This window comes from Hyla sarda, chromosome 2 (assembly GCF_029499605.1).
Source record: "Hyla sarda isolate aHylSar1 chromosome 2, aHylSar1.hap1, whole genome shotgun sequence".
Taxonomy (NCBI): Eukaryota; Metazoa; Chordata; class Amphibia; order Anura; family Hylidae; genus Hyla; species Hyla sarda.
The window spans coordinates 162595920-162610402 of record NC_079190.1 but is presented as its reverse complement, the minus strand read 5'-3'; the positions used below and the strand labels follow the sequence as shown (position 1 = coordinate 162610402).

The 14483-nt window shown below is 40.8% G+C and overlaps 1 protein-coding gene across 1 annotated transcript in view; it reads right to left on the bottom strand.

The window, feature by feature from the left end:
- TMTC4 (transmembrane O-mannosyltransferase targeting cadherins 4) overlaps window positions 1-14483 on the bottom strand; it is a 170178-nt gene that overhangs the window by 26696 nt on the left and 128999 nt on the right. Inside the window, 2 exon segments of the mRNA XM_056555675.1 lie at window positions 10438-10579; window positions 10675-10782. Of these exon segments, the coding sequence (XP_056411650.1) occupies window positions 10438-10579; window positions 10675-10782 (250 nt within the window).

The following is a 14483-nucleotide window of genomic DNA, read 5'->3' as shown; positions in this document are numbered from 1 at the left end:
TTTACACATCCGACTTTAACAAAAAGTTGTCAAACACCTGTGGGGTGTTAAGGCTCACCGTACCCCTTGTCACGTTCCTTGAGGGGTGTAGTTTCCATAATAGTGTGCGATGTGGGGTGGGGGGGGGGGGTTTGCTGTCCTGGCACCATAGGGGCTTCCTAAATGGGACATGACCCCCAAAAACCATTTCAGAAAAACTCCCTCTCCTAAATCCCATTGTTGCTCCTTCGCTTCTGAGCCCTCTAGTGCACCCGCTGAACACTTCACATACACATATGAGGTATTTTCTTACTTGAGAGAAATTGGGTTACAAATTTTGAGAGGATTTTTTTTCCTTTTACCCCTTGTAAAAATTCAAAAACTGGGTCTACAAGAACATGTGAGTGTAAAAAATGAAGATTTTGAATTTTCTCCTTCACTTTGCTGCTATTCCTGTGAAACACCTAAAGGGTTAACACACTTACTGGATGTCATTTTGAATACTTTGGAGGGTGCAGTTTTTATAATGGGGTCATTTGTGGGGTATTTCTAATATGAAGACCCTTCAAATCCACTTCAAAACTGAACTGGTCCCTGAAAAATTCCGATTTTGAAAATTTTGCCAAAAATTTGAAAATTGCTGCTGAACTTTGAAGCCCTCTGATGTTTTCCAAAAGTAAAAACATGTCAACTTTATGATGCAAACATAAAGTAGACATATTGTATATGTGAATCAATATATAATTTATTTGGAATATCCATATTCCTTATAAGCAGAGAGCTTCAAAGTTAGAAAATTTTTAAAAAGTTTTGCATTTTTCACCAAGAAATGATGCAAGTATCGAAGAAAATTTACCACTAACAAAGTAGAATATGTCACGAAAAAACAATCTCGGAATCAAATTTATAAGTAAAAGCATCCCAGAGTTATTAATGCTTAAAGTGACAGTGGTCAGATTTGCAAAAAATGCTCCCGTTCTTAGGGTCATAATGGGCTCCGTCCCCAAGGGGTGAAGCACAAATAAAACAAAGAAAACATCATTTATTTTTTTAAACAAAGTATGTTAGAAATATTTTTTATTTACCGTAAGGAGTGCAATAGCAAAAATTTGGTTTAATGAGAGTGCCCATTTAAGGCTATCCTTAAGAGGTAATGCATTGCTCACTTTCTATTTGTTTCAGCTGAAAGAACCTTTGTCCGTTCTGAACAAATACCAGAAAGTAGGAGATAGCAGCACTGTATGATTAAAACTTCATGTTAATTCCATGCATTTAAAATATTCCAATGAAGTGCGGTGCCCATTCCAACAGGTGTTTCTCCACAACATTCAGTTTGCATGCACTGTGCTTCACTTGAATATTTTAAATGAATGGAATAAACGTGAAGTTTTAATCATACAGTACAGCAAACAGAAGAAAGGATATCACACTCACCGGTACTGCAAACTTCTTCTTTATTTTCATTACTTACATGCAGGGAACAGACGCCTCCTTTTTGTACACCCCGCTGCTGTATGTCTAAGTCTGTTCCCTGCATGTGAGTAACGAAAATAAAGAAGTTTGCAGTACCGGTGAGTGCGATATCCTTTCTTCTGTTTGCTGTATCCTATGGAGTTGCCAGATTACATGTCAACACCACGCTACACTGCAGGATCAGGATGCTATACCAATGGAGGTAAGTGTTGAGAAGCACCTGAGTAGAGCAGTGCCAGACCACATCTCACCTGTGTCTAATCATACAGTGCTGTATGATTTTTTTTGTTTATAAAGGCTATCCTGGATATAAGATAGGGCCTGGGAATATTCATAGTATTCAGAATATTGAGCAGACTAGATGGACTAAATGGTTCTTATCTGCCAAAACATTCTTTCTATGTCTGCTGTAACAAAGCACACAGTAGCACTGTAAACAGTGATACAAATACATTGCCTGTATATAGTAGTTAAAGGAGAAAATGTGGCTGTCAAACACAGGAAGGGCACCAGAGGCTACCACAGATTACTAAGGGGATAGTACAGTGAAACTGGCATTGCTGCAAACTGCACTGCTCAAAAAAATAAAGGGAAGACTAAGATAACACATCCTGGATCTGAATGAAATAACTAATCGTATGAAATACTTTTGTCTTTAAACAGTCAGTGTATTAATCACCACTGGTGAGCGGTGATTAATACACTGTATGCATCGCCATTCTCTTAAATTCACAGGCCCGGGGATAGGGCATCATGAATGAGTTTCACAAAGTCCTCACAAAGTCTAGAGCCACCTCTGGGTCAGCATTATTCTGCAAAAAAATTGCCAGTTGGAAGCGAAATAAGATAAATGGGAATGGGGTTAGGTCCCATGTCAGACCATGCTTGGCATACTAAGTCACCCAGCAAACATAAATATCCACAAGTGAGAGTACAAAATTAGTGTGCTCAGGGTGTGCTTAATATGCAACTTTTAATAATAATCCTCGATAACATTCAAAATAATAGGTGTCAAAAAGAGTGTATATACACTGCTCAAAAAAATAAAAGGAACACTAAGATAAAACATCCTAGATCTAAATGAATGAACTAATCGTATTAAATACTTTCATCTTTACATAGTTGAATGTGCTGACAACAAAATCACACAAAAATTATCAATGGAAATCAAATTGATCAACTCATGGAGGTCTGGATATGAAGTCACACTCAAAATCAAAGTGGAAAACCCCACTACAGGCTGATCCAACTTTGATGTAATGTCCTTAAAACAAATCAAAATGAGGCTCAGTAGTGTGTGTGGCCTCCGTCTGCCCGTATGACCTCCCTACAAGGCCTGGGCATGTTTCTGATGAGGTGGCAGATGGTCTCCTGAGGGATGTCCTACCAGCCCTGGACTAAAGCATCCGCCAACTCCTGGACAGTCTGTGGTGCAATGTGGCGTTGGTGGATGGAGTGAGACATGATGTCCCAGATGTGCTCAATCAGATTCATGTCTGGGGAACGGGCAGGCCAGTCCATAGCATCAATGCCTTCCTCTTGCAGGAACTGCAGACACACTCCAGCCACATGGGGTCTAGCATTGTCTTGCATTAGGAGAAGCCAAGGGCCAACTGCACCCGCATATGGTCTCACAAGGTGTCTGAGGATCTCATCTCGGTACCTAATGGCAGTCAGGCTAACTCTGGCAAGCAATTGGAGGGCTGTGAGGCCCCCCAAAGAAATGGCACCCACACCATTACTGACCCACCGCCAAACTGGTCATGCTGGAGGATGTTGCAGGCAGCAGAATGATCTCCATGGCGTCTCCAGACTCTGTCACGTCTGTCACATGTGCTCAGTGTGAACCTGCTTTCATCTGTGAAGAGCACAGGGCGCCAGTGGTGACACATGCACATTTGTGGCCTGCTAGAGGTAATTCTGCAGGGTTCTGGCAGTGCTCCTTCTCGCACAAAGGCAGAGGTAGCGGTCCTGCTGCTGGGTTGTTGTCTTCCTACGGCCACCTCCATGTCTACTGATGTACTGGCCTATCTCCTGGTAGCGCCTCCATGCTCTGGACACTACGCTGACAGACACAGCAAACCTTGCCACAGCTCGCATTGATGTGCCATCCTGAATGAGCTGCACTACCTGAGCCACTTGTGTGGGTTGTATACTCCTTCTCATGCTTCCACTAGAGTGAAATCCCCGCCAGCATTCAAAAGTGACCAAAACATCAGCCAGGAAGCATAGGAACTGAGAAGTGGGCTGTGGTCACCACCTGCACAACCACTCCTTTATTGGGGTGTCTTGCTAATTGTCTATAATTTCCACCTGTTGTCTGCTCCATTTGCACAACAGCATGTGAAATTGTCAGTGTTGCTTCCTGAGAGGACAGTGTGATTTCACAGAAACGTGCTTGACTTGGAGTTACATTGTGTTGTTTAACCCCTTTTAATATATCACTCAGTACCTAATCCTGACCATGTACATCTAATTTTTATGTGTCTAGCACCTTTATTTTTTTTATTATACTTTTAATTTAGCTCACTAGTCTGAATTCCTCTGAAAGGGAGGGGGCGTGGCCTCACTGTGCAGGTCTCCGTCACCACATCTCCCATAGCATTAGCAAAACTACAACTCCCAGCTTGTCCCCACCGACAGTAGCGGGACACAAGCTGACAGTGGGAGGATTATTCCTCCAGCTGTGAGCCCTGCACTCACAGCTGTCAATCAAGGAAGTGTGTCCATGACATAGGTGACGACACAGCAGGACTAGTATGTGTCCAAGCAGGCAGGGGGGGCAGTTGTTTGACTGGCTTTTTCAGAATGAAATACTGAAAATTTTCTAATGATAGCAATTGCCAAACCTATTGGCTTTGCATTCATTACAACATATTAAAGGTTTTTGTATCTGACAGTGCCCATTTAAGGACGCGGCCCTTTTTTGCAAATCTGACCACTGTCACTTTATATATTATTAACTCTGGGATGCTTTTACCTTTCATTCCGATTCAGAGACTAATTTAACATAGTGGTAAATTTTCGTCATTACGTGCATTCTTTCTTGGTGAAAAATCCCCAAATTTCATGAAAATTTTGAAAATGTGTCATTTTTCTAACTTTGAAACTCTCTGCTTGTAAGGAAAATGGATATTACAAATAAATTATATTTTAATTTACAAATACAATATGTCTACTTTATGTTGGCATCATAAAGTTGACATGTTTTTACTTTTTGAAGACATTAGAGGACTTCAAAGTTCAGCAGCAATTTTCAAATATTTTACGAAAATTTCAAAATCTGAATTTTTCAGGGTCCAGTTCAGTTTGAAGTGGATTTGAGGGGCTTTCATGTTATAAATACCCCATAAATTACCCCATTATAAAAACTGCACCCCTCAAAGTATTCAAAATGATATTCAGAAAGTTTAACACATTTCACAGGAATAGTAGCAAAGTGAAGGAGAAAATTCTAAATCTTCATTTTTTTTTTTACATTCGCATGTTCTTGTAGAGAAAGGAGGGGTAAAAGGAGAGAAATCCCCCCCAAAATTTCTCTCGAGTAAGGAAATACCTCATATGTGGATGTAAAGTGCTCTGTGGGTGCACTAGAAGACTCAGAAGGGAAGGAACAACAATAGGATTTTGGAGAGTGAATTTTGCTGAACTGATTTTTGGGGGGCATGTTTCTTTAGGAAGCCCCCCCTTTGGTGCCAGAACAGCAAAAAAAAAAAAAAAATTACATGACACTATTTTGGAAACTAAACCCCTCAAGGAATGCAGCAAGGGGTACAGTGAGCCTTAACACCCCACAGATGTTTGACGACTTTTCGTTAAATCAGATGTGTAAATGAAAAACATGTTTTTCATTAAAATGCTGGTTATCCCCCATATTTTACTAGGGGTAATAGGAGAAAATGCCCCCCAAAATTTGTAACCCCATTTCTTATGAGTATGGAAATACCTCTTGTGTGGACATCAGGTGCCCCGCTGGCGCACTACAATGCTCAGAAGGGAAGGAGCGCCATTGAACTTTTGGAGAGAGAATTTGTTTCGAATGGAAGTTGGGGGCCATGTGCGTTTACAAAGCCTCCATGGTGCCAGAACAGTGGACCCCCTCCCCCCCCCAAATGTGACCTCATTTTGGAAACTACACCCCCCCCACACACACACAGAATTTAATAAGGGGTGCAGTAAGCATTTCCACCCCACTGGTGTTTGACAGATCTTTGGAACAGTGGGTTGTGCATTTGCACAACAGTGGGTTGTGCAAATGAAAAATTACATTTTGTAGGGCATAAATGCTCACTGTACCCCTTATTACGTGAGGGGTGTAGTTTCCACAATTAGGTCAAATGTGGGGGGGTTCCATTGTCCTGGCACCATGGGGGCTTTGTAAACACGTGGCCTTCAATCCCAGACAAATTTTCTCTCCAAAAGCCCAATGGCGCTCCTTTGCTTCTGAGCACTTTACATCCACATATGGGGTATTTCCAAACTCAGAAGAAATGGGGCTACAAATTCTGGGGGGCTTTTTTTCCCATTTTCCCTTGTGAAAATGAAAAATTTAGGTTAACACCAGCATTTCAGTGATACAATTTTTTTTCCTCATTTTCCCATCCAACTTTAACAAAAATTCGTCAAACACCTGTGGGTTTTCAAGGCTTACTATACCCCTTGTTACGTTCCATGAGGGGTGTAGTTTCCAAAATGGGGGTCTTACGTGGGTATTTATTTTTTTGCGTTTATGTCAGAAGTTTTAATCAGCCACCCATGCAAATCCCCAATTTAGGCCTCAAATGTACATAGTCCGCTATCACTCCTGCGCCAAGTTGTGCGCACACAGAGCATTTTACGTCCACATATGGGGTATTTCTGTACTCAGGAGAAATTGTGTTATATATTTTGGGGGTCTTTTTTTTCCTTTTACCTCTTGTGAAAATGAAAAGTATGGGGCAACACCAGCATGTTAACATGCTGGTGTGGACCACAACTTTTTCTTTTAATATGTGGTAAAAGGAGAAAAAGCCCCCCAAAATTTATAAACCAATTGCTCCAGAGTACGGAAATACGCAAGTAGTGATTACTGAGGAAAGGGTCAAAGTATAGAACTCTGAAACGCGTCTAGTCTGTGATTTCATCACTGAAAAACCGCTACATCTGAACTGCTTAACTAACCTAGCGGTATCTGCATATCCTGTATCCAAAGGATTGAAAGCTTCCTCGATCTAATCCAGCATTGCAGCCTAATCCAGCCCGGTCCATTAAGTCAGAGAGATTTGGAGGAGAGAACCCGAGAACTCCTGACGTCACACGCCAGCACCACGAGGCTACATCAGCTACAGCTACAGTGAACAGCTTCTCCCGGCCAAAGGCTCCCTCCTGGTCACTAGCACAATCGTGACCTGCACCCTCCAGCACGTACCTCTCTGCAGCTACATCAATCAGAGCTGTCAGCGCCTGAAAGCGCTCTCACAAACCAGCGAAACCTGAGCTGTGATCTCTGCTAAGGACAGGTAACACTGTATATCACTAAGACTGTCAATTGCTGATACATTGTGTCTTTATACTTTTATTTTCAAAGGAAGCCAACTGCAACTGTATCTAATATTATCTACTACTATGAACTCCCAATAGCTTTTGTTTTAAGCAGGATTGCACAAAAGGACTAAACCCATTCAATACAGTTTATGCATCAGTGATGAATTTCATTAATTTTTTAATTCTTAATACTCTTAATTTTTCTTATTTTATTGTAAGATATATACTGTTTATCTCCTCCACAAGGGCCCTCTGTGGGGGAAAATACAATTATCTATACATCTATATATCAGAATTTTTAATAAAATACATTATAGTTAATTATAATTGAAGCCCAATCTTTTATTACTGCATTAATTATAGCATTTATTCTCCTGGAGGTCTGGACAAAAAAAAAACTTTTTTCTAGATTTGTAAATTACTTCTATTAAAAAATCTTAATCCTTCCAATAGTTATTAGCTGCTGAAGTGAAGTTGAGTTGTTTTCTGTCTAACTGCTCTCTGATGACTCACATCCCGGGAGCTGTGCAGTTCCTATGGGGATATTCTCCCATCATGCACAGCTCCTGGGATGTGACATCATCATTGAGCAGTTAGACAGAAAACTTCAGAAGCTAATAACTATTGGAAGGATTAAGATTTTTTAATAGAAGTAATTTACAAATCTGTTTAACTTTCCGGAGCCAGTTGATCTATGTAAAAAAAGGTTTTGCCTGGAATACCCCTTTAAGGACCAGAGCATTTTTTGCACATCTGACCACTGTCACTTTAAGCATTAATAACTCTAAGATGCTTTTACTTATGAAGTTGATTCCGAGACTGTTTTTTCGTGACATATTCTACTTTATTATAGTGGTAAATTGTCGTCCATACTTGATTCATTTCTTGGTGGAAAATTCAAAAATGTCATGAAAAATTAGAAAATTTTGCATTTTTCTAACTTTGAAGCTCTCTGCTTGTGAGGAAAATAGACATACCAAATAATTTATATATTGATTCACATATACAATATGTCTACTTTATGTTTGCATCATAAAGTTGACATGTTTTTACTTTTGGAAGACATCAGAGGGCTTCAAAGTTCAACAGCAATTTTCCACTTTTTCACAAAATTTTCTAAATCGTAATTTTTCAGGGGCCAGTTCAGTTTTGAAGTGGATTTGAGGGGTCTTCATATTAAAAATACTCCATAAATTACCCCATTATAGAAATTGCACCCATCAAACTATACAAAATGATATATCGAATGTTTGCTAACCCTTTAGGTGTTTTACAGGAATAGCAGCAAATTGAAGGAGAAAATTAAAAATCTCCATTTTTTTACACTAACCTGTTCTTGTAGACCCAGTTTTAGAATTTTTACAAGGGTTAAAAGGAGAAAATGCCCCCCAAAATGTGTAACCCAATTTCTCTCGAGTAAGGAAATACCTCAAATGTGAACGTAAAGTGCTCTGTGGGTGTACTAGAGGGCTCAGAAGTGAAGGAACAACAATGGAATTTTAGAGAGTGAATTTTGCTGAAATGGTTTTAGGGGGGAATGTTGCATTTAGGAAGTCCCTATGGTTCCGTAACAGCAAAACAAAAACCACATGGCATACTATTTTGGAATCTACACCCCTAAAGGCATGTAAGAAGGGGTACAGTTACCTTAACACCCCACAGATGTTTGACAACTTTTCGTTAAATTTGGATGTGTAAATGAAAAAAATAAATTTTTTCACTAAAATGCAATTTTTTCCCCAAATTAACTATTTTTACAAGAGTTTATAGGAGAAAATTCACCCCAAAATTTGTTACCCCATTTCTTCTGAGTATGGAAATACCCCATGTGTGGACGTCAAGTGCTCTGCGGGCGAACTACAATGCTAAGAAGGAAAGGAGCTTTTGGAGAGAGAATTGGTTTGGAATGAAAGCCGGAGGCCATGTGCATTTACCAAGCCCCCAAGGTGCCAGAACAGTGGACCCCCCTACATGTGACCTCATTTTGGAAACTACACCCAACGCAGAATTTATTTAGGGGTGCAGTGAGCATTTACACCCCACTGGTGTTTGACAGACCTTTGGAAAAATGGGCTGTGCAAATTAAAAATTACATTTTTCATTTTCATGGGCCACTGTTCCAAAAATCTGTCTGACACCTATGGGGTGTAAATGCTCACTGTACCCCTTATTACATTCCGTGAGGGGTGTAGTTTCTAAAATGGGGTCACATGTGGGGGGTTCCACCATTCTGGCAACATGGGGGTTTTGTAAACACACATGGCCTTCAATTCCAGCCAAACTCTTTCTCCAAAAGCCCAAATGGCGCACCTTCTCTTCTGAGCATTGCAGTGCGCCACAGAGCACTTTACATCCACATGTGAGGTATTGATATACTCAGAAGAAATGGAGTTACAAATTTTGGGGAGCTTTTTTCCTATTACCCCTTGTGAATATGAAACATTTGGGATAACCCCAGCATATTTGTGAACATTTTTTTATTTTTTTTATTTTCAACGAAAATTCTACAACCTATGGGTAGTTAAGGCTCACTATACTCCTTGTTACGTTCCTTAAGGGGTGTAGTTTCCAAAATGGGGTCACATGTGTTTTTTTTTTGCGTTTATGTCAGAACTGCCGTAACGATCAGCCACCCCTGTGCAAATCACCTCAAATGTACGTGGCGCCCTCACTCCTGAGCTTTGGTGTGCGCCCGCAGAGCATTTTACGTCCACATATGGGGTATTTCCGTACTCAGGAGAAATTGCGTTACAAATTTTGGGGGTCTTTTTTCCCTTTTATGAAAATAAAAAAGTATTGGGCAACACCAGCAAGTTACTGTAAAAATGTTTATTTTTTTACAACAACATGCTGGAGTAGACCCCAACTTTACCTTTTCATGAGGGGTAAAAGGACAAAAAAAGCCCCCCAATTTCTTCCGAGTACGGAAATACCCCATATGTGGTCCTAAACTGTTGCCTTGAAATACGAAAGGGCTCCAAAGTGAGAGAGCGCCATACGTATTTGAGGCCTAAATTAGGGATTTGCATAGGGATGGACATAGGGGTATTCTACCCCAGTGATTCCCAAACAGGGTGCCTCCAGCTGTTGCAAAACTCCCAGCATGCCTGGACAAGTTAATGGCTGTCCGGCAACACTGGGAGTTGTTTTTCAACAGCTGGAGGCTCCGTTTTGGAAACAGTGCCGTACCTGATGTTTTTAATTTTTATTGCCACGCATCACCGGGTTAACTGAATTACTTATATAGACGTCATGATGCGCGAACTACCTGCACATCATGACGTTTATATAAGTCATTCTGTGGGAAGGGGTTAATGTTCTTGTTGAGAAACCACAAAAAAACTAATTTCCCCTCTTACAATGGTAACTTTAGGAAGATCTCTTCAAATAAGCAAATACGTTTTAGAAATTTTAATTCTGTCACTTTGTCTTGAAACAGCAAATATTATAGTAGAAACTTACCAATCGCCCTAGGTTGTAGTAACAATCTGGATATTTTTTTCTGTATCGGATAGCAGTCAAATAGCTCTTTTCAGCTTCTTCAAACTGTTTAAGGCTGTTCTGAACAATACCCAAGTTCATCCATGCAGCTGAGAAATCTGATCTATAGTAGAAGTGTATAAATACTATTAAGTAAGGGCCCACAAGCTGTAACTCAGAAAACTTTCATTATTCACCTTTTAACCTTATTTAACTTACTGGATTGACACAGCTCGAGATAAGAGTTCCTCAGCCTCGTGGAGTTCATTTTTTTCTTTTAGTATGTTACCAAGATTATTCATTGCATGAACATATTTTGGATTTAACCTGGAAATTTAAATATTGCACAAGTCAGGCTGCACAAATAATGTATGCAAACTTGTTTACATGTCCAACTTAGGTGGGTTTGTGTCAGACATGATGGAACGTACATCACTGTTCAACTTTTGACTTTAGGAAATAAATTGTAATAGAAACCTTACAAGCTGGGGGGGGGGGATTCGTCATGGCTAGCTGCACGCTACAGTTTATGCTTAATCCAGAAGCTCTGTCGGCACACAGCTAATACAAGGCTTCATGGCACAGGATACGAGGCCAAGATGGGGCCGGAGGCTCTACATCTCCTCCTGCCTCAGGTTTCGACCTTCCAGGTGGGTGTTCCTCCAGAATCGCAGCACCCTCTCTGCAGCAGGTGTACTTAGCATCCTCAATGAGTACCTCTCCTTCTTCATGGCCCTCTCCTTCACCTGGGGTATCTGGCAAAACCAGCACTACATCATTCTCTTTAGCCTTCCAGAGACACTGCATCACAGTCCTTCGCTGTCTGGAACCTATTTATGGCAGCTGCTGTGGACATCTTAGCTCCTATCACGGAGGCTGCTGTGAGAAGCCTCTTTTCTGACCTACAGGCCTCTTTCCACACTGCCTTACAGGGAGCAGTCTCAAGCATTTATCAGAAAATCCATATGCTGGGTACACCGACTTTGAATATTGAAAACAAAATTGAAGAGATTCCTATGGCGGAGACGTAAAAATGTAGTGGACTCTGTTAATACTATGAATGATGAAATAGATGCGCTTAAGATGAAGCTGGCGGCTATAGAGGATCGGTCTCTGTGTATAAGCAGTATACCGGATACAGTGAAAGCAGAGGAACTGACCAACTTCCACCAGATTATTATACCTCCTCTCTCAAGCCTCCACTATGAATCTCCTGTTGGACAGGGTGCACAGGCTGCCCAAATGGAAAGCTGTTCCTGCAACATCTCCCAGACACAATATTATACAAGTCCATTTCTACCACATAAAGGAGAAGATTTTATCAGCAGCGAGGAATCCACCTTCGCTCCCTGATCAGTTTGCCTTGTTCTCTATTTTTCCGGATCTACCTATGGCAACGCGGGAGAAACCTTACAATCATCACGTATACGCTATGTGTGACCCTACCCTAAGGGTAGATTCACATGTACAGTATCCTGAAGTCTGATGTTCCAGATTTGAAGCTGCAGATTACAGTGGGGATCAAAAGTTTGGGCATCCCAGGTAAAAAATTTGTATTAATGTTCATAAAGAAGCCAAGGAAAGATGGAAAAATCTCCAAAAGGCATCAAATTACAGATAAGACATTGTTATAATCTGTCAACAAAAGTTAGATTTTATTTCCATCATTTACACTTTCAAAATAACCGGAAAAAAAAATGGCATCTGCAAAAGTTTGGGCAACCTGCAGAATTTATAGCATGCACTGCCCCCTTTGCAAAGCTGGATTGTTCTCAATCATCATCTGGGAAGACCAGGTGATGTAAATCTCAAAAGTCTTAAATGCCCAGACTCATCTGACCTTGCCCCAGCAATCAACACCATAGGTTCTTCTAAGCAGTCGTCTAAAAATCTGAAACTGAAAATAGTTGACACTCACAAAGCTTTACAACGCTGTAACAAGATAGCAAAACACTTTCAGATGTCAATATCCTCTGTTCGGAATGTAATTAAGAAATGTCAATCATCAGGAACAGTGGAAGTTAAAGCAAGATCTGGAAGACCAAGAAAAATATCAGAAAGAACAGCTCGCAGGATTGTGAGAAAAACAATTCAAAACCCACGTTTGACTGCACAATCCCTCCAGAAAGATCTGGCAGACACTGGAGTTGTGGTACACTATTCCACTATAAAGAGATCCTTGTACAAATATGGTCTTCATGGAAGAGTCATCAGAAGAAAACCTCTTCTACGTCCTCACCACAAAAATCTGTGTTTGAACTTTGCAAATGAACATATAGACAAGCCTGATGCATTTTGGAAACAAGTTCTGTGGACTGATGCGGTTAAAATTAAACTTTTTGGCCAGAATGAGCAAAGGTACGTTTAGAGAAGAAGGGGAACAGAATTTAATTAAAAAAAGAACCTCTGTACAACTGTTAAGCATGGGGGTGGATCAATCATGCTTTGGGGTTGGCACAGGGAACATCTCATGAGTAGAAGGAAAAATGGATTCAATAAAATTTCAGCAAATTTTGGATGCTAACTTGAGGCCATCTGTGAAAAAGCTGAAGTTAAAGAGAGGATGGCATCTACAAATGAATAATGATCCTAAACACACCTCAAAATCCACAGGGGATTACTTCAAGAGGCATAAACTGAAGGTTTTGCCATGGCCTTCACAATCTCCTGACTTCAACATAATTGAAAATCTATGGATAGACCTTAAAAGAGCAGTGCGTGACAGACAGCCCAGAAATCTCAAAGAACTGGAACTTTTGTAAGGAAGAATGGGCAAAGATACCTCAAACAAGAATTGAAAGACTCTTGGCTGGCTACAAAAAGCGTTTACAAGCTGTGATACTTGCCAAAGGGGACAGTACAAGATATTAACTCTGCAGGGTGCCCAAATTTTCGCAGACGCCATTTTTTTGTTTTCTGTTATTTTGAAAGTGTAAATTATGGAAACAAAATCTAACTTTTGTTGACATATTATAAGAATGTCTAAACTGTAATTTGATGCCTTTTGGAGATTTTTACATCTTTCCTTGGCTTCTTTATGCACATTAATACAAATTTTTACCTGGGGTGCCTAAACTTTTGATCCCCGCTGTATATGCTGTAGAGTTTAATATAAACTAAATGGTTGAATATAGCTTCAAATCTGCAGCTTCAAATACGGAGCATTAAATGTGTACAGGATGCTGTACTTGTGAATAGACCCTAAATGACAGTTTTCTTGCATGCAAAAGTTGCACATTTTTTATATGATTGGGGCTTAAAGAGGCAGAATGGCTTCCCACACCACAACACATTTACTATAACTCACACTAGAAACTAGTATAAATTGTAGTGGAAATATATGCCAGCTCACAGCCAATGTAGAGTTTTGTTTGCCCCACTTTAACATCCACTCATATGGCCAATGCCTATTATTAAACTAAGTGTAACTTTCCATCTTAATTCAGGTTAACACTGGCATATGAAGAGCAGCCCCATATTGACTTTAGAGCAGTGCTTACCAAACTATGTGGCGCAGGCTTTCCCATCCTGCAGCAGCAAAGGCTGGTCACTGGTTTTAACTAGCATTTGGTGCTATGGCCACTTTAAATCCGCAAGCACCGGTGGCTGCCAGGAATTCTGATAAGTGACACCCCTGACATCACACAGTGGTGTGGGAGAATGTCACTCCTTAGTGCCACGCAGGAGGACATCACTCGTCAGACCAGCCAAGCCACTGAGTCTGCGTCTGAACCTACAGAGAACACAGAGACATAGGCCAGGTGCGTAAAGGCATGGCAAAGCGTGGGATCAAGGGGGAGAAGGACATGGTACAGGGGGGGGGGGGGTCAAGGTGGGTGAGGAATGAAGTTTTACAGTGGGTGATCAAGGGGGAGAATTAAAGTGGCACAAAGGGGGTTAAAATGGCACATGTGGTGATGAAGGGAGAGGAATGGAGTGGCACAGAGGGTAATCAAGAGGGCTTATGATATGGCACGGGGGGGGGGGGGGGGGGGGGGGGAGGTGTAGAAGCCACATTTGTAATACTG